The sequence below is a fragment of the Hippopotamus amphibius genome, chromosome 15 (genome assembly GCF_030028045.1).
Source record: "Hippopotamus amphibius kiboko isolate mHipAmp2 chromosome 15, mHipAmp2.hap2, whole genome shotgun sequence".
NCBI classification, from domain to species: Eukaryota; Metazoa; Chordata; class Mammalia; order Artiodactyla; family Hippopotamidae; genus Hippopotamus; species Hippopotamus amphibius.
The window spans coordinates 44227841-44248091 of record NC_080200.1 but is presented as its reverse complement, the minus strand read 5'-3'; the positions used below and the strand labels follow the sequence as shown (position 1 = coordinate 44248091).

Below are 20251 nucleotides of genomic sequence, written 5' to 3'. Positions count from 1 at the left end.
ATGGGAGGAGGGGAGTTGGTTAAGTAAAGAGAAGATACAATTAAGGTTTAACCTATACTATCTACTAAAGATTTAGCTGCTTCAACTTAAGCAGAATGTTGAATATCTTTTAAATACACCATAACAAACCTCTGATGGATGATTAATGTTCAAAATTCTAGATTAAAAGATGTTATTGTGACCCATATTGTCATTCATCCTAAATTATTCACTATGTGAAAAGACTTCATAAGTTATACAAGCAAATTTTAAATGTATACAATTTATTTATAGTTCACTTTTTTATAAAGGAAACTGTGAGAAGTATACAGAGAAAAAAAGTTCTTCAAAGGTTATTTATATCCCACTGCCCAACAATTACTTCAGTGAAAATGACATACTGACAGGCACCTAAATAATTTCACTACAAAAAACTTCCATCTTCCTTGACATGTTACAAAAAAAGCAGCTTTGTTCATAAATTTGGCAATCTAGTGACACCTTGTGATCAAACTGATCAATTACATGCCTTATGACTTAGCAAAGAAGCTCTACTCTTAAAAAAGTAAAAAAAAAAAAAAAAAGCAGTCTTTAAATTTTTTAGTCTTTGCTTCAAATATATATATTTCTTAATTTTTTAAATTAACAAGATATATAAGTAATGTTTAAATATCAGTAGTTTTAACATGTATACATGTACACTGTACATAATAATAAGATGAACCCCTGGGTATCCATCCTCCCACCCCAGGTAAAGAAGAAAGCTTCATCAGGACCTTAGATGCTTGTGTGTTCTCTGCCTCATAGGTAACCACCAGACCAACTCACGTTAATCATTCTTCTTCTCTTTACGTACAATCTCACCATCTATGCAGGTATCCCTCAACAATACAGTACAATATATAGTTCTGAAAACCTAGTAACAAGTACAGGCTTAGTTGTATAAGGAGAGGTCCACCGATTTTACAGCCCCTCTAACCCCTCTGAAGAGGAACACTTCCTTCTTTCTGTCTCATTCTTATCTTTCAAAGGCCCAATCCAAGTTCTACTTCCTCCAACTACTAAAGCTCCCAAGAGTTTCTTTTCTCCGAGATACTGTACTTTTGGAGAACCATACTGTTAAACGCTAATCTGTTATCAATCTGTTATTAGAAATATACAACTGTTCCCCAAATGAATTCTAAGATTCTTTTAGTGTGGAAGCACGTCTTTTTAAGTTTCATTAGTACCTATGTCAGTACTGCTACAATAACTGGTATTTGAGACCACTCATTATCTTGAAGCAGCTAAAAAATTTTAAATCAATATGCTGACCCACAGACCTGAACACTTAAAAATGGTTAAAATGGTGCTAGATTGGATACAATTTTTTATTAAAACTCAGCAAGCACTATCAGTACTTTAACGAGGTAGGAAGTAGATATTTTCTTAATTTAAAAGAAATGTGCTTTTTTCTCCTTGTCCCACTCCAGATTCCTTCCTTTTATGCTGAAATTACAGGTCATTCCTATTATACATCAAGAACATGCAACCAAAGTGCTACAGGTGATATTTTGGCATTTATGGCCATTCTAAACTTCACAGGATGTTGTTTACAAAAATTTAAAAACCACTTTCTAAGTATTAGCTTCTTGGTTTATACAAACTCCTAACTCAAATGGACAGTTTCACAAAATCTTAATTATATTTAATACTTTTGAGAAAGGTTTACAGACTTCTGCCCTCCTTTCACTCAATCAGGTGAGAACAGTACACAGCAGCTTAAGTTGAAAACCACTTTCAGTTATCATATACACCGAGTACTGGATAAGCTACATGCATAAAATGAGACATAACAGGTAAAGTTTAAGAAATATACAACCACTTTAAATGGTAAGATTCAACTCTTCGTAAACCATACTCCCTGTGTACCATGCACACGTGACAAAGGAAATCCAGTGGTCTAAGATGTATTATTAAACCAAATCCCAGGAGCTTCCCTGGTGGCCAATGCAGGGGACACAGGTTGGAGCCCTGGGCTGAGAGGATCCCACATGCTGTGGAGCAACTAAGCCCGTGCACCACAACTACTGGAGCCCATGAGCCTAGGGCCCGAGCTCCACAACAAGAGAAGCCACCACAATGAGAAGCCTGCACACCGCAACAAAGAGTAGCCTCTGCTCACCATAACCAGAGAAAGCCTGCACGCAGCAACAAAGACCCAACACAGCCAAAAATAAAATAAATTCACTAAAAAGAGAGAGAGAGAGAGAGATTATTGATGGACTGAGCATCTGAAAACACCTCCACAGTGCTAAGTGGCACTAAAGTGGATATCAAAAACATTGACTTTGAAGAGAAATTAAGGAAAATCTCCCATTCACCATTGCAACAAAAAGAGTAAAATACCTAGGAATAAACCTGCCTAAGGAGGCAAAAGATCTGTATGCAGAAAACTTTAAGACATTGATGAAAGAAATCAAAGACGACACAAACAGATGGAAGGACATACCATGTTCCTGGACTGGAAGAATCAACATAGTGAAAATGACTGTACTACCCAAAGCAATTTACAGATTCAATGCAATCCTGATCAAATTACCAATGGCATTTTTCACAGAACTAGAGCAAGAAATCTTACAATTTGTATGGAAATGCAAAAGACCCCGAATAGCCCAAGCAATCTTGAGAAGGAAAAATGGAGTTGGTGGAATCAGGCTTCCTGACTTCAAACTATACTACAAGGCCATAGTGATCAAGATAGTATGGTACTGGCACAAAAACAGAAAGGAAGATCAGTGGCACAGAATAGAGAACTCAGAGGTAAACCCAAGCACATATGGGCACCTTATCTTTGACAAAGGAGGCACGAATATACAATGGAAAAAAGACAGCCCTCTTCAATAAGTGGTGTTGGGAAAACTGGACAGCTACATGTAAAAGAATGAAATTAGAACACTTCCTAACACCATACACAAAAATAAACTCCAAATGGATTAAAGACCTACATGTAAGGCCAGACACTATAAAACTCCTAGAGGAAAACATAGGCAGAACACTCTATGACATATATCAAAGCAAGATCCTTTTGGACCCACCTCCTAGAATCATGGAAATAAAATCAAGAATAAACAAATGGGACCTCATGAAACTTAAAAACTTTTGCACAGCGAAAGAAACCATAAACAAGACTAGAAGGCAACCCTCAGAATGGGAAAAAATAGTTGCCTACGAAACAACGGACAAAGGATTAACCTCCAAAATATACAAGCAGCTCATGCAGCTTCATACCAAAAAAGCAAATAACCCAATCCACAAATGGGCGGAAGACCTAAATAGACATTTCTCCAAAGAAGACATACAGATGGCCAACAAACACATGAAAAGATGCTCAACATCACTCACCATCAGAGAAATGCAAGTCAAAGCCACAATGAGGGATCACCTCACACCAATCAGAATGGCCATCATCACAAAATCTGGAAACAAGAAATGTTGGAGAGGGTGTGGAGAAAAGGGAACTCTCCTGCACTGTTGGTGGGAATGTAAGTTGGTACAGCCACTATGGAAAACAATTTGGAGGTTCCTTAAAAAACTACAAATAGAACTACCATATGATCCAGTAATCCCACTCCTGGGCATATACCCTGAGAAAACCATAATCCCAAAAGAAACAGGTACTATAATGTTTATTGCAGCACTATTTACAATAGCCAGGACATGGAAGCAATCTAAATGCCCATCAACAAATGAATGGATAAAGAAGATGTGGCATACATATACAATGGAATATTACTCAGCTATAAAAAGGAATGAGATGGAGCTATATGTAATGAGGTGGATAGACCTAGAGTCTGTCATACAGAGTGAAGTAAGCCAGAAAGAGAAAGACAAATATTGTATGCTAACTCATATATACGGAATCTAAAAATGATACTGCTGAACTCAGTGACAAGACAAGAACAAGGATGCAGATGAAGAGAATGGACTGGAGAACTCGAGGTTTGGGGGGGCGGGGGGTGAAGGGGAAGCTGAGACGAAGTGAGGGAGTAGCATAGACATATATATACTACCAACCGTAAAATAGATAGTCAGTGGGAAGTTGCTATATAACAAAGGGAGTTCAACTCGAGGATGGATGATGCCTTAGAGGACTGGGACCGGGGGGGTGGGGGGGGGGGGGTTGAGGGAGGGAGGGAATACGGGGATATGTGTATAAAAACAGATGACTGAACTTGGTGTACCCCCCCCCCAAAATAATAAATAAATAAATAAAAACACTGACATTAAGGCAAGACCCACTATATTCCATAAAAAGAACTTTAGTACTCTGACTTACCTGCCAAAAAGCTAACTATAACTTTGAGAAAACCTCCTTTTGGTCAGCTGAGAACCTTATTACCAATCTAATTTGTACCACCGGAAATGGTAGTAGGACAACAATGGCAGCACAACATGAGCACAACACAAAGACTGCTTAGGCCAGTGATCTCCAGAGAATGTAGAAATGATTCGTCAGTTAGAATTTATCAGCACTTCTATTTTTATCTAAAAAAATTATATTTGCTAATATTTAACATATGGAGTTAACATTCATACCCTGAGTCTGTCAGCTGGCCACAGTTCCCTGAATAGCTAGAAGACTCACACCAAGAGGTCTGACAGTGTTCTGAGCACTGTGGCATATAGTCTTGGTATGTGCTGAGTAATACCTAGTTTTAACCAAACACACTTTCATCCAAATGGGCAATTTTAAAAGATTCCCTACAAAAAAATTATAATTGAAGATGACACCAATATTACAAGCACAAAGAAGGAAAAGGGATCACATTAAAGTTTCTCTCACTCAATGAAATAAAAAGAAACTTATTAGCAGATCTGCAAGAGGGTGGTAAAAAAAAAAAAACAAAAAACTTCAAAATTATCTAGACAGTCTTATAAATAAGTTTATGTTCTCTACCAATAAGAAGGAAGATGAACCCTGCCTAAGTGTAAAGTGCCCATTTATTGTCCTATTAGCTAAGTTTGGAATATGTGTATTCAGGTTTTAAATAAACAAATACACAATACTCAATCTTTTACTGATATAAGAACAACTTCATAATGCCACTATTACTTCGGAAACTCTATAACTGAGAGAAATGACATCATGTTAATTACCAATCTCTGACAACCTCCAAATGTTTTTAAAACAGTTACTCTAAACAGCAATACATTTGAACATGAAATGAAATGACCATAAATGTATGCAGAAGCTATGTTTTATGTAACAGTGGAGAGGAAGAGCAAGTAACTCAGGTCCTATACTCAAGGAGTTCACTGTCTAGAAGATTAGACAAACACACAATTTTTAAATAAATGTAGTCACTAATGCTACCAACCAAGTAGGTGTTCCTTCCTATGGCTGCACTTTCTGTCTCCTTAAAGTCAGGGGAGTCCATGTGACTTGCTCTGACCAACGAAACCTGAACCACGTGTCACTTCTGAGCCTGGGTGATCTCTGACACTCTTCTTCCCTTTACACTAGTGACTGACAGTGCTCCAGATGGTGGCAGCTCCATCTGCCCGGCTGCCAAAGTGAATAAAGTGGCCTGCGACTGGTCTGCAGCATGAGTGAGAAATAAGCTGTTGTTTTAAGCCTCTGAGGTTCTAAGGTTGTTTGTTACCACAGCTTAACCTAGCCTATCCAGAATAAGGTAGCATGAAGTAATTTTGATAAAGAATGACAGGAGCTCTAAGGAAGTATACTATATCTCATTCACATCTGCTCAGTCTTATTAAAGGTGATGATATTTTAAAAACCACTATTTTCCCCATTTAGTGACTGATTAACTTTCAAGACTGCCTAACTAAATAAGCTATTGGCTACTTTGTCTAAGTTACTTTGAAAAGGATTTTAAACTTTTACAAAAATCTTTCAGAGAATTCAGTTTTTAGTTTATACACAGAAGCTTACCACTAAGTAATTCAATCCAGTTCTGAACCGTTTCTGGAGGCTGAGTCTCCTTAACGTGCTTTAGCGCTTCATCAAGAAGAACGTCCCCTGTTGGAGCATCTGACTTACAAATCACCTAAAATGCAATCAACAAAAATCACATGATCTACTTGATCTCTTTAAATAAAAAACAATTATGCAAACACTTCATTATGCTTAAAGCCTCAAGTGTTCATATGCAGTATCAAAGTTCAGATTTTAAACTAATCCCATACTAAGGAAATCCAATATTTAACCTAACCGGATTAGCCACAGTCATGAACAAAAATATAGCTCCTGTACAATAATTAGTAAAGAAAAATGGTAGAACAGTTTATACTGATTGTAATTCCTTTTACTGCTAAACCTTGGGCTATTCAATCCAGAAACTCATTTTTAAAACATTTATTAGTTACAGAAACAGACTCAACTACATATAAGAATTCAATATGTAATAAAGGTGGTACTTCACATCACTGGAGAAATTATATTTTTCAGTACATATTACTAAAACAACTGGCTAACAAATCAGAGGTAAAAGCAAGACCTGGCTCCCCAACACTTACCACACACTGAACGATGAGGATTTAAGCAGGAAACATAATTGAGGGATAAAAACATTCCCTCAGAACTGTGACAACCAGAAGAAACCTTGAAAATACCAATAGGTTTGATTACCTAAAATTTTTAAATACTACAAAACTTTAAGTTAAGATGGATATAGGATCTACTTTAAGAGTAGAAAAATCCAAAGTCAGGGGATGAGAGAAGAAAATGCTACGCTGCTTTAGCCAAGCACTGGATCTTTATAGCCTTCAATAACATTCTTGGCTAAACAGCAAATTTCTAATTGAAAGTCTCTAATATCAAAGTGAACTTGTTACATAACTTTATGTTAGCTATTAAAATGTTATGAAATTTAACAGTACTATTTGGAAAATGGGAGTCTTTTCTCAAACTTGTCTTTGACAATATGTCCTTTCCTTTTTGCTCAATCTTATGAAAAGTTAAAAAAAAAAAAACCTACAGTATTTCTGAGACAACATGACCCAATGGAATTGTTAGAACCAGAAAAACAAGGCATAAATCTATTTTTAAATTTTTTAGCAGTTATATTTAAAAATGAAAAGAAACAGGTGAAATTAATTTTATTATATTTGATTTAAACCACCACAGCTAAAATATTGACATGTAATAAATATTTTTAAATTTAGATTATTTTCCATTCCTATTTTTCCATAGTAAGTCTTCAAACATCCAGTGTGTTTTTATTTACAGCATGTCTCAATTTGCACTAGCCACATTTCAAGTGTCTGGCTCACAGACACATGTGGCTAGTGGCTACCATCCTGGACAGTGCAGATATACAACATTTTCATCATTACAGAGAGTCTGATGGAAAAGTACTATTCTAGACCATGCCTTTAGTAGGGGATCAGAGAAAATAAGAAAAAATAAAGGAGAACTTTGGGAGAAAAAGTTGTATGTCTATATGCTGTGGTCACGCCACCACTTCGTACTTCCCACTTACTCCCCAAATCCACTGTCATCTGGCATCAATGCGCACTGCATGCCCACCCCCCACCCCCTTTGAGACAGTTCTCAGGGTCACAATAAGCTGGGCATAGTTAGATCTTTTTCTTATGAAATTCTGTCCCCAAAATCTCTCTCAGATGGACCATTTTTCTCCATCACTTTTGCAATTATTCTAAACTACCTAATCTGGTTACCTTTCTTTGGATTAAGTTTCCTAACTAGCTTCCCTGAACTAATTTTAGTCCTTTTCAATCCATACTCCTCACTGATCTTTCTAAAGATGAGTCTTATCATGACACTGCAGGTTCTGCTTAAAATTCTTCAATAACTCTGAGCAAGTTCCAACTCCTTAACAACATTCAGTAATGTGTGGCCCCCTAGTAAATATTCCAGCCCACACAATTTATATTTAGTTTTTTTTTCCTTGGAGGACAAGCCTCATTTTTTTTTAAAATTTTTTTAAGATCTTTATTGGAGTATAATTGCTTTACACTGTTGTGCTAGTTTCTGCTGTACAACAAAGGGAATCCACTGTATTTATACATATATCCCCATATCCCCTCCCTCTTGCAACTCCTTTCCACCCTCCCAATCCCACCTCTCTAAGTCACTACCCATCATCGAGTTGATCTCTCTGTGTTATGCAGCAGCTTCCCACTAGCTATCAATTTTTCATTTGGCAGTGTATATATGTCAATGCTACTCTCTCACTTTGTCCCAGCTTCCCCTTCGCCCCCACCTTCTGTATCCTCAAGTGCGTTCTCTACAACTGCATCTTTATTCTTGCCCTATCACTGGGTTCATTCATCAGTACCATTTTTTTAGGTTCCATATATATGAGTTAGCATACAGTATTTGTTTTCCTCTTTCTGACTTACTTCATTCTGTATGACAGATTCTAGGTCCATCCACCTCACTACAAATAACTCAATTTCATTCCTTTTTATAAGCCTCATTCTTAAATATAAACAAATAACCAAGGATGACAAGATACTTGAAAGAAAGTCTTCAACAAGAAAGAGATTGGAATAAAGAGAAAATAAAACTGAAGAAACAGATAACACAGAGAAAACTCTCAAAAGAGCTGTAATAGCCTCACGGATTTAAAAAATATATATATATTACATCCATAAAACAAAAATAAGCCACGATGGATGGAAGGAAGGAAGGAAGGAAGGAAGGAAGGAAGGAAGGAAGGGAAGGAAGGAAGGAAGGAAGTTCCTGAAAGCCACAATAAAAACTCAACAGAGGGTCAAAAGGTAAGAGAGACCAAGAAAATGTCAATTATATATCAATAGAGCTAGGAAACAAACCAAAAAGAAAAATAATATAAAAATCAGAAAGAAAATAAAGAATAGCCAAGAGGTCCACTCCAACTTACATAGTTCTAGAAAAAAGAGTGAAGATACAAGAAATGTAAGAAAACTTTCCAAAATCAAGAGACACGCATTTCTAGACTGAAAAAGTCCAAGCATAATGAATTTTAAAAGACGCATATTAAGGCATATTATACAATTTCAGAACACCAGAGATAAACAGATCTTAAATGCTTACAGATAAGAAAAAACAGGTATCATACAAAGAATGAAAATCAGAAGGGCATCAGCATCATACTTTAACAAAAACTCTGTACACTAGAGGACAATGGGGAAATGCCTTAAATATTCTGTGGGAAAATCTAACATTCTATTCCCAGCCAAGCTGTCAAATAGAAATATGGTACGATAAAGAAATTTTCAGGCATGCAAAGTCTCAAAACATTTTCCTCTCATGCGGGTGGAAGAAAATATTAGATCCAGAAAACAGGGGGCTGAAAGCAGTAAAAATATGACAGGAAGTCCCAGAAGAACCAAAGCATAACCAGTCCAGACTGGAGCACAGAGAAATTTTAATGGATTTATCTGACGTATCTGAACATCTGAAAATTAATAATGCTAATTTTTCTCTGATGGAGCACGTAAGAAAAAAGGACAGCTACACAGAAAGCTTTTTAAAAGGGATTAAGTCTAGAAAAAAAAAACCCAAAAAAACTATATAAGGAAGGAAATCATAGGATATAACTCTGCAGAAAACAGTATTAACATAGTATTAATATAGTTGTAACAATATAAAACAATCATTACTGTGTGGCCAAAAATTATGATATAACTCTATTAGGAAGATTGAAAAGTAGGGGTAAAAGGTGGTATGTAAAAAAACCAAACACTTATCTATTTAAAAAACAAACAGATGTAAGTAAAGAGCATCTCAAATTAATTTATCAAGACATGGCAGTATAAGCTTATTTAGAAATATGGAGGCAAACGTTCTCCAAAGAAGACATACAGATGGCCAAGAGGCACATGAAAAGCTGCTCAACATCACTAATTATTAGAGAATTGCAAACCAAAACAGCAATGAGGTATCACCTCACACCAGTTAGAATAGGCATCATCAGAAAATCTACAAATTATAAATGCTGGAAAGGGTGTAGAGAAAAGGGAACCCTCTCACACTGTTGGTGGGAATGTCAATTGATACAGCCACTATGGAGAACAGTATGGAGGTTCCTTAAAAAACTAAAAATAGGGCTTCCTAGGTGGCGCAGTGGTTAAGAATCCGCCTGCCAATGCAGAGGTCACGGGTTCGATCCCAGCTCCAGGAAGATCCCACATGCCGCGGAGCAACTAAGCCCGTGTGCCAAAAAAAAAAAAAAAAAAAAAACTAAAAATAGAGCTGCCATATGACCCAGCAATCCCACTGCTGGGCATGTACCCAGAGAACACCATATTTCAAAAAGACACATGCACCCCAATGTTCACTGCAGCACTATTTACAAAAGACAGGTCATGGAAGCAACCTAAACATCCATCAACAGATGAATGGATAAAGATGTGGTACATATATACAATGGATGAGTCAGCCATGAAAAGGAACGAAATTGGGACATTTGTAGAGATATGGATGGACCTAGAGACTGTCATACAGAGTGAAGTAAGTCAGAAAGAGAAAAACAAATATCATATATTAACACACATAGACAGAATCTAGAAAAATGGTACAGATAAACCGGTTTGCAAGGCAGAAATAGAGATACAGATGTAGAGAACAAACATATGGATACCAAGGGAGGAAAGGAGGGTAGGGGTTGGGGTGGGGTGAAATGGGAGATTGGGATTGCCATATACACATTACTAACAAGAAAAAAATATCAAATTATACACTTTAAATATATGCAGTTTATTGTATGTCAATTACATCTCAACAAAAGTTCTTGGGGGAAAAAAAAGAAAGAAATATGGAGGTAAACGCCCAAGTAAGTGAGAACTGTAGCAAACTGAACAACGGCCCCCAAAAGGTGTTCATGTCCTAACCCCAGAATTTAATCCCCAATAACTCTTTGTAGATAAAATTAAGTTAGACCTGGCGATGAGACTGTCCTAGATTCTCCAGATGAGCCCCAACATGCAATGAAAGTGTCCTTTTAAGTGACATACAAAGGAGAGACACATGGAGAGAAGGTGATGTAAAAAAAGACAGAGACGTAGCCAGAAGCCAAAGAAAGCCTCAAAGCCATCAGAAGCTAGAAGAGGCAAGGAACAGAGTCTTCTTCAAGAAGCCCTCAATGAAGAACACAGCACATTCTGGCCTCCAGAACTGTAAAGAGAACATCTGTAATTTCAAGCCACCAAGTCTGCGGTAATTTGTTAAGGCAGCCTTAGGAAACTAATACAAGGACTGAAAATGGCTGCCATCCAGATGTAAGACTACAGAGTGAAGAAGGGTCGGTAGAAGATTGCTATTTTTTGTCATAAGTCTTTAAGTACAACTTGATTTTATAACTATCATATACATATTATCTTAATATAATCAATAATTATTTTTAAGTGAGTAAATTAAATCATATTGGAGTATTTTTCTAAAAGACCTATCAACTGCCTAGTTAAGATCACACAAACAAGTAGATTGAAATAAGAAGCCCATGCAGGCAGGGAACATGTATCTCTTGGTCCCCAATGTATCCCCAGGGTCAAACACAATGCATGGTAGACTTAAGCACTAAATAAACATGATGAATGAACAAACGAACGAAAGAGCAAATAATCTGTTGATAACCAACACAAAACTGGTTCCTGTTCTCACACACACACAAAAAAACCCAAAAACAGTATCAAAATCTTTTCACTTTAGGTCAGGGCTCCATAACATTAATGTAAAATTACTGGTAATTTCTATTACTAGTAACCAATGTGTATATTTCATTGATAATTATAATGAAAAATTCTTAAGGTTTTTGTCCTCCATAAATCTATGGCTGCACAGTAAAAAGGAAATAAAAATTATACTCTGCTTTATGACACATATCTAAAATAGTAATTTCAAAACTAATCTCATGACAGCTCATTTGACTCCACTTTAAATGACTAGATTTAATTTTAATATTCCACAAGAAATATTTTCTGCCATATCATGTTTACTTTGCATGTAACTTTTAAGAATACATTCTTTCTTACCTATAGGATTATTACTCTCCCTGGCTTATCAATCAAAAAAAGTTCAGTTTTCACCTAAAACTTCTTGGATTTCTTTATAAGACAATGTATTAAGGAAAAAATAGTTTTGAAACACCCCACATCCCCCAAGAAATAATGACAGACTAGAAGAGAAACAGTCTTGAATATTCTAGATTGAGGTTAAAGTTAAAAACTCTAAAAACTAGTCAATAATCTCTATTTACACAGCCCTTTACAATGGAGAGGCAGAGACCGAAAAAGTATTCATATTCTGGCAAAAAGATCGATAGCCTATGGACAATTAATTTGTACAATACCACTTTTTTTAAAATGAGTTTTTTTTAAATTAATTTATTTATTTGACTGCGCTGGTGTGGGTCTTAGTTGCGGCACACGGGATCTTTAGTTGAGGCATACAGGATCTAGTTCCCTGACCAGGGATCAAACCCGGGTCCCCTGCATTGGGAGCATGGGGCCTTATCACTGGACCACCAGGGAAGTTTCCACAATAACACTTTTGAGGAGTTACGTCAAGTCTTCCAAATCATGGCTTTCCGGAGCAGCAAATGAAAGCTTGGAGTCTTTGAATATGTAGGATGCAATGGCCAGCGATCCTAACAATGAATTACATTACCCATTATGTACAAAGAACCAAAAAACCAAGGATGCAAGAAAAGATATGGAAACATGATTCAATAAAGACAACTTTAAAATCAACTTTTCTTCTTTAATTTTTGAAAGCTATTAGTAAACAACAAGGTCCTACGGTATAGCGCAGGGAACTATATTCAGTATCCTGTGATAAGCCACAATGGAAAATAAAATAAAAAAGAATGTACATATATATTACTGAGTCACTTTGCTGTACAGCAAAAATTAACAACATTGTAAATCAACTATACTTCAATAAAAAAGAAAACTATTAGTAGAAACATTCTTATTTTTAGGCAGCACAAACTCTTTTAAAAGGATATATTATATAAGCCCCCTCTTACCTTTCTTGTTAATAGACTTTTACGCCTCATTCCACAAGCCTCTAGCTGTAACCTTCCTCTCAATGCTAATTCAATTAACATACAGCCACGTAATCCAGATGATATACAGTCATTCCAAAATGATGTGTAACCCTATTTTAAAAAAAAGAAAACAAAAGAGCCAATTTACTTGGAAATCAGAGTCAAGAACAGAAATATTTTTTAGCCAAAATTATTTCGTGTGCCTTTTACCTTTCATGTCTTTCCATAATTAAAATTAAAATAAAATACTGAAAGTACAATTACTATACATTATTAAACTAGGATTTCAGGGACTTACTGTCTTTTCACCACTTTCCTTACGTGTAGATAAACAACAAATAACTCTGGAAGTAACTAAGTTATGTGCTAACTGGGCTCTTTCAGACTGCAGTGATCACGGCTGACCCACTGAGTTAACCTCAGATTACAGTGGTTTATTACTAGTATACTTGGGCAAATTAAAAAGCTCAGGAAAAATAATCTAGCTCAATGTGGCCTCACAGAGAATTAGAACATCGTTCAATGCTGTTTAGGATAGAAACACAAGGTTAAATTTGGAAGAATATATCAGAAAACTTATGTATGGGGCCATGCCTAAAGTTCTGAATAACAAACTGTAAAGCAATTAGATTCCACACACCCCCAACCCTCCACAAGAAAAATTTAAGGGCAACAAACAAGGTGGGAAAACAGCCAGACAGAATGATACTGATGGTAGACATCTAGGGATCTGGGAATTCTCAAGTCAAATAGGCATCACCAGATAAAGTCAGGGCACTCTCCAAGAGCTAATAACTGGGACTGTTCAAATCATGACGTCACGAACTTGCCAGCAGAGTTGCCAGCTATTAGTTTAAAGTACCCAACTCTGAAGAGAAAACAGAGTTGAGATTCAGAACAAGCTAACACATAATTTTGGTGGGAGGGAGAAAAGATCAACAGATTCTTTGAAGAATGGAGGGCCTAGGATTAGGGAGGCCTAGACTCTTGGTTCTGGTACTTTCTTGAGGTCAGTCTTGGTACTTTGCCAGGTCACAGTAGTCAGCTTATATTTAAGATGACGACTGACCACCAGAGTCCATGGGACTTCACTACTGACACAGGGACTTAAATGACAAAGCTACCACTTCTGAGAAAGAAGGCTTTGGGAAAATGAGAATTTAGAGACAGGGAGCCACACGGAAATAAACAAAAATATCAAATCAAAGAGGCAGACTTAAATGTGAGGCAGGGGAAGCAGACAGGGACTAGATTTGAGGGAATCCTTTTAAACTTGGTGTTAAGCATCTGATTAAACTAAGATCACTAGAGATTACGTAAGTATTTAATAAGACCAATAACTTACAGATCTTAGGTAAAATCCGTGGCTTGTATATCCATTCAAGATAATTAAAGCCCTAGAAAGCCTAGGAATGGATTCACATGAAATCAAAGTTACAGCTCTCTGGCTTAAACTGGCCTGGACATAGAGATGGAGTTCCTAGGTGAGCCTCTACAAACTATAAACAATAGAGTACACGTCATAAAACAGTGATGGATGTACACAGGACCATGCCCTCTCTGCAGCGTGGAAATTTCAGATGAACAGCTAGCAGAGAACGAAATACACCTCAACCTCAACTACTCCCAGAGTAATGCTATACTCAGAGATGCTAGCAAAAGGGAGTCTTTAATAAAAGACTTTAAAGATCTATATTTAGTGAATGGCTTTTGGGCATTAACATTAAAAAACACATGCTTAAACAGAATTGATTTCATGTGGGGAAACAGACAAATTGGCATGGACAGCTCTGTAGCCAAGCTTCTGGGACTCAAGAGCAATACTCCAAAGATAACTGAAGCCATCAAAGCCATACCAAGCAAAAGAATAGTCCAGCACGTTTACGATGCCTGTAAAAATCCACATCATAAAAGTATGATCAGGAATTAAGCAAGTTGCAGGAGGTGGGGGAGAAAGGGTACTAAAAAGGGCAGTGTTAAATTAAAATTTTTTATGGTATTACTGGATAAAATGGCAATGCCATCCTTGAGAATTAAGTATATTAGAGGCAAAGCAGTACATTGGAAGAGTCAAGGAACTTAGTCATGACCTAGGCCAGCAAGATTCTGCAATGAATCCATGTCACAATACATGTGAGCAAAACTACTGAGAAGCTGCAGCACCAGCTTAGGCCTTGCCAAGTGCTAAAGAGCCCTTTCACCTTTCAATCCCTAGTGCTAACCCTAAAACTACATTTCAGCGATTCCCAAACATACATTTTAGAAGTTTAGTATCTCTATACAAGCTGATGCCATGCTAACTAAATCTACTGTGGTAATCATTTCACGATACAGGCATACTTTGGAGATAGCATGGGTTTGGTGCCTGACTACCACAATAAAGCCAATACCACAATAAAGTGAGTCACACAAAAGTTCTGGTTTCCCAGTATACATAAAAGTTACATTTACATTATACTGTAGTCTATTAAGTGTGCAATAGCATGTCTAAAAAAAATGTATATACCTTAATTTTAAAATATCTTATTGCTTAAAAATGCTAACCATCAACTGACTATGCAGCGTTGCCACAAAACTTCAATTTGTAAAACACACGACATCTGTGAAGCACAATAAAGCAAAGCACAAAATAAGGTATGCCTGCATATGTAAATCAAACCATGATTCTGTACACCTTAAATTTATACAGTGATGTATGTCAACTATTTCTCAATAAAACTGAGGGAAAAAGTTCTATCTCTGATATTGGGATGCATTTTAAAATAGATGATACCTTAGATGAAAGGAAATATGGTATTATAACTACTGAGCTAATCTAAACTCGTGGAAGAGAGGAGAGACATGTGGCACAGGCCTCACAGGTGCACAGCAGTGTAATGATCAACTAGGGTCAAACCTGTCAGTTACTGGGAGTCTTAAAACTTGGTACAAGATTGGACGACTGAACATCCAGATCCAGGCACACCACCAATCCCCTTGACTCCTCAGTGGAAGAGTTTACAATAATGGGCCAGTAACAACCATAATGCCCAGAGGATTTTGTCCTCAGAAAAATCACTACTCCCTGCAACAATTACAAGAACCTGTAGTCCAAACAGGATGGCATATATTCAGGGCATGAATGTGTTTCTGCCCCAATAAAAATCTTATACCCTATCTATCAAAAAGGCAAGCCAGCTACATTAAAAACGATGCTTAAAATAAGTGAGGAAGACCTGACAATATTAAGCAGCTTATGATTTGGTTCAAAAGCACAATTAGCTATATTTTTAGCCATACTGTGAGAGAGTAAAGAAATAGTAATGATGGGGAATTCCCTGGCATTCCAGTGGCTAAGACTCTGCACATTCACTGCTGTGGGTCTAAGTCTGAGCCCTGGCCTGGGAACTAGGATCCCACAAGTCATGCAACAGGGCCAAAAAATAACAAAAACAAAAACAAATAGCAATGATGATTATTATAACAAGTTATGACAATGTATTCCGTGAAACTACACAGCTTTTGTGCTTGGAAGCCAATTATCATAGTAACAACCCCAAAGGGTATGAGATTCTACCACTAGCAATGAAGGAAATAGCTACATGTGCTAGGTTAGTCCAAGGATAAGGTACTAGTGCTCAAAGTTCAGGGTCACACTAAGGGAGAACCACTGGCCAAGCAGTGAACTTACTGATAAAGAAGAAGCACTGCACTAGGAATACCCATTGCCACAGGATCTTGAGGATGTTCCCCACTCATTGTATAAGACTCAACTGGGTCCTGATGGAGGTTAGACAACCACAAAAAAAAACTATTTGGGGGCCCTACAAATTCAAGATTATGATCAGAATCAGCTCCTGTTTCTAAAATATAAGAATGGGAGAGGCAGAGATATGCCAAATACAGACGGATCATACACTACCCCCACAGAATCCAGAGAAACATGATATTGCTAGGTTCACTGGTTCAAAACAAGGGGAAAGTGTAAGAACAGACGGCCCCACTGAGATCCTAATGTGGTTGTCCTGGTGAGCTGGGCTACTAGAAAATCAAAACAGGCACATTCGAAAGTCATACCATGTGCAGCTCACAAGCCTCCAACAAAACCAAGAACAGAACAAAAGAGATAGGGAATCAGAAGGCCCTGGAAACTAACTCAAAGCACCTCTACTTGCGTTTCACCAACAATCTACTTTAATAATAACAGCTAATAATAACCAGGTAGATGGAGACTTTGCCAATGGAGTGCCAGCTAAATTGACTACAGGGCTCCACTCCATCTTATGTTGTTGGTAATACTCAGCATCAGAGACACAGACAAACGGCCCGTCTTCAGGCAGACCTCACGAGAAGCTTGTAACTTAAACTAGGATAAATGACCTTTACCAATAGTGTGCCACTCAAAAGCAAGGAGCTGGGTAAACAGAATGAATGGTACAGTAATGAATGAGGCAATGATACCGCGGACAAACTCTGCAGACGCAATCCTTCCCTCGGTGGGCAGTTCCAAGATTTAAACTTAGGTGACACAGACTACATACAGGAAACCTGATGTTGCTGCAGATCTAAGCAACAACCTCCAATGCAACTTTTTCTCAGTGATAAGATAATATTTATTTGGATCTCTACTTGCCTGATTCCCTTTTTCTTTTCCAGTGGCTCAACATGAATAGGGGAAAAGGCAAATGCTCACTGTGCCCCTAAATATGCAACCACTGAGTTCTCATCATTCAAATTACAAGCTCCCAAATATTTAACCAGAAGCCTTTTGTTGTATAAGACTGAACCCGAAAGGCTGGCCACCTGCAATAAAATATTTCAAACATAGTGTACAAATACCATAAGAGGTATACTACCAAAAGTATTATGCAATTTTCCTTCACAGAACACACACACACACATATAAAATAAATAAAATGTAAACACAGGATAAAAAATATAGAACATGATATATATATTATATAAATAAAACAAAAAACATACAAAATAATAGATATAAAGTATGATCCTAATTTGAAATTATATAAATATATATGCATAAAGAATGTTTACATATATTAACATATAAAACCCTTCTTTAAATGTTCATATCCTTCAAGACAGTTCTTATGGAACTTTAGTCACACTAAAAATCTTTAGTCAAGATTTATGTACAAATAACTTATGTACACATTGTTTACTATAGTAAAACAATGGAAGCAACCTAAAAGCCAACTAAACAAAACTAGTTAAATTGAGCATTTACCAAACGTCCTTGACCTTAGAATGCTTTTATCTATAGGATACCTTTAACAACCTGTAGAATATTACAATCCTATGGGAATCGTCTTGTTTTTTAATTTTTATTTTATACTGGAGTATAGTTGATGGGAATCAGTTTTTAAAATCCTGGAGGGGCTTCCTAGGTGGCGCAGTGGTTAAGAATCCGCCTGCCAATGCAGAGGACATAGGTTCAATCCCTGCTCCAGGAAGATCCCACATGCCACGGAGCAACTAAGCCCGTGTGCCAAAAAAAAAAAAAAAAAAAAGTTAAAATCCTGGAGTAAAAGGTAATTTTAAAACATAAGAATATAACACCAAATCATATATATATATATATATATATATGTATATACATATATATACAGTATGGTCCCATTTTTTGAAATGGATTAGACAGCAAGTGTTAGCAGTAGTAAAGTTAGGCGATTACAGCGATCTTTATTTTCTTTAGAGTTTTCTGTATGTACCAGAGGGGGAAAACTCGAGGCAAGAAAATCACATGGTTGTAATTAAGATAGTGACAGTACAGACTTACCAAGAAAAAGAGGGAGAGGGCTCAAATCAATAAAATTAAAAATGAAAACAGGAGAAGTTACAACAGACACCACAGAAATAAAAATCATCATAAGAGACTACTACAAGCAACTATATGCCAATAAAATGGACAACCTGTAAGAAATGGACAAATTCTTAGAAAGATATATAACCTTCCAAGACTGAATCAAGAAGAAATAGAAAGTATGAACAGACCAACCACAAGTAATGAAATTGAAACTGTGATTAAAAATCTTCCAACAAACAAAAGTCCAGGACCAGAAGACTCCACAGGTGAATTCTACCAAACATTTAGAGAAGAGCTAACACCCACCCTTCTCAAACTCTTCCAGAAAAGTGCAGAGGAAGGAACACTCCCAAATTCATTCTACGAGGCCACCATCACCACGATACCAAAACCAAAGATACTACAAAAAAAGAAAATTACAGGCCAATATCACTGCTGAATTTAGATGCAAAAATCCTCAACAAAATATTAGCAAACAGAATCCAACAACACATTAAAAGGATCATACACCATGATCAAGTGGGGTTTATCCCAGGGATGTAAGGATTCTTCAATATACGCAAATCAGTCACTGTGATACATCATATTAACAAATTGAAGAATAAAAACCATATGATCATCTCAACAAACGCAGAAAAAGATTTTGACAAAATTCAACACCCATTTATGATAAAAACTCTCCAGAAGGTGGGCATGGAGGGAACCTATCTCAACATAATAAAGGCCACATACGACAAACTCACAGCAAACATCATTCTCAATGTTAAAAAACTGAAAGCATTTCCTCTAAGATCAGGAACAAGACAAGGATGTCCACTCTCCCCACTACTATTCAACATATTTGGAAGTCCTTGCCACAGCAATCAGAGAAGAAAAAGAAATCAAAGGAATCCAAATTGGAAAAGAAGTAAAACTGTCACTGTTCGCAGATGACATGATACTGTACATAGAAAATCCTAAAGATGCCACCAGAAATCTACTTGAGCTAATCAATGAATTTGGTAAAGTTGCAGGATACAAAATTAACACACAGAAATCTCTTGCATTTCTATACACTAACAATGAAAGATCACAAAGAGAAATTAAGGAAACAATCGCAGTCGCCATTGCAACCAAAAGAATAAAATATCTAGGAATAAACCTAACTAAGGAGGTAAAAGACCTGTATTCAGAAAACTGTAAGGCACTGATGAAAGAAATCAAAGACAACACAAACAGATGGAGAGACATACCATGTTCTTGGATTGGAAGAATTAACACTGTGAAAATGATTATACTACCCAAAGCAATCTACAGATTCAATGCAATCCCTATCAAATTACCAATGGCATTTTTTACAGAACTAGAACAAAAAACCCTAAAATTTGTATGGAGACACAAAAGACCCCAAATAGCCAAAGCGATCTTGAGGGAAAAAAACAGAGCTGAAGAATCAGACTCCCTGACTTCAGACTGTACTACAAAGGTACAG

At 36.7% G+C, this 20251-nt stretch overlaps 1 protein-coding gene across 2 annotated transcripts in view; it reads right to left on the bottom strand.

Moving 5' to 3' along the window:
- The window catches only part of GOLPH3 (golgi phosphoprotein 3), a 52916-nt gene that overhangs the window by 4808 nt on the left and 27857 nt on the right, over positions 1–20251 (bottom strand). The window contains exons 2-3 of one of the 2 annotated variants that reach the window (XM_057709376.1): positions 12957–13088; positions 5915–6029 (exon numbers count right to left, since the gene is read on the bottom strand). In XM_057709376.1, coding sequence (XP_057565359.1) covers positions 5915–6029; positions 12957–13088 — 247 coding nt within the window. The remainder of the gene's footprint in view (positions 1–5914; positions 6030–12956; positions 13089–20251) is intronic. The other variant, XM_057709377.1, reaches the window with a different exon arrangement.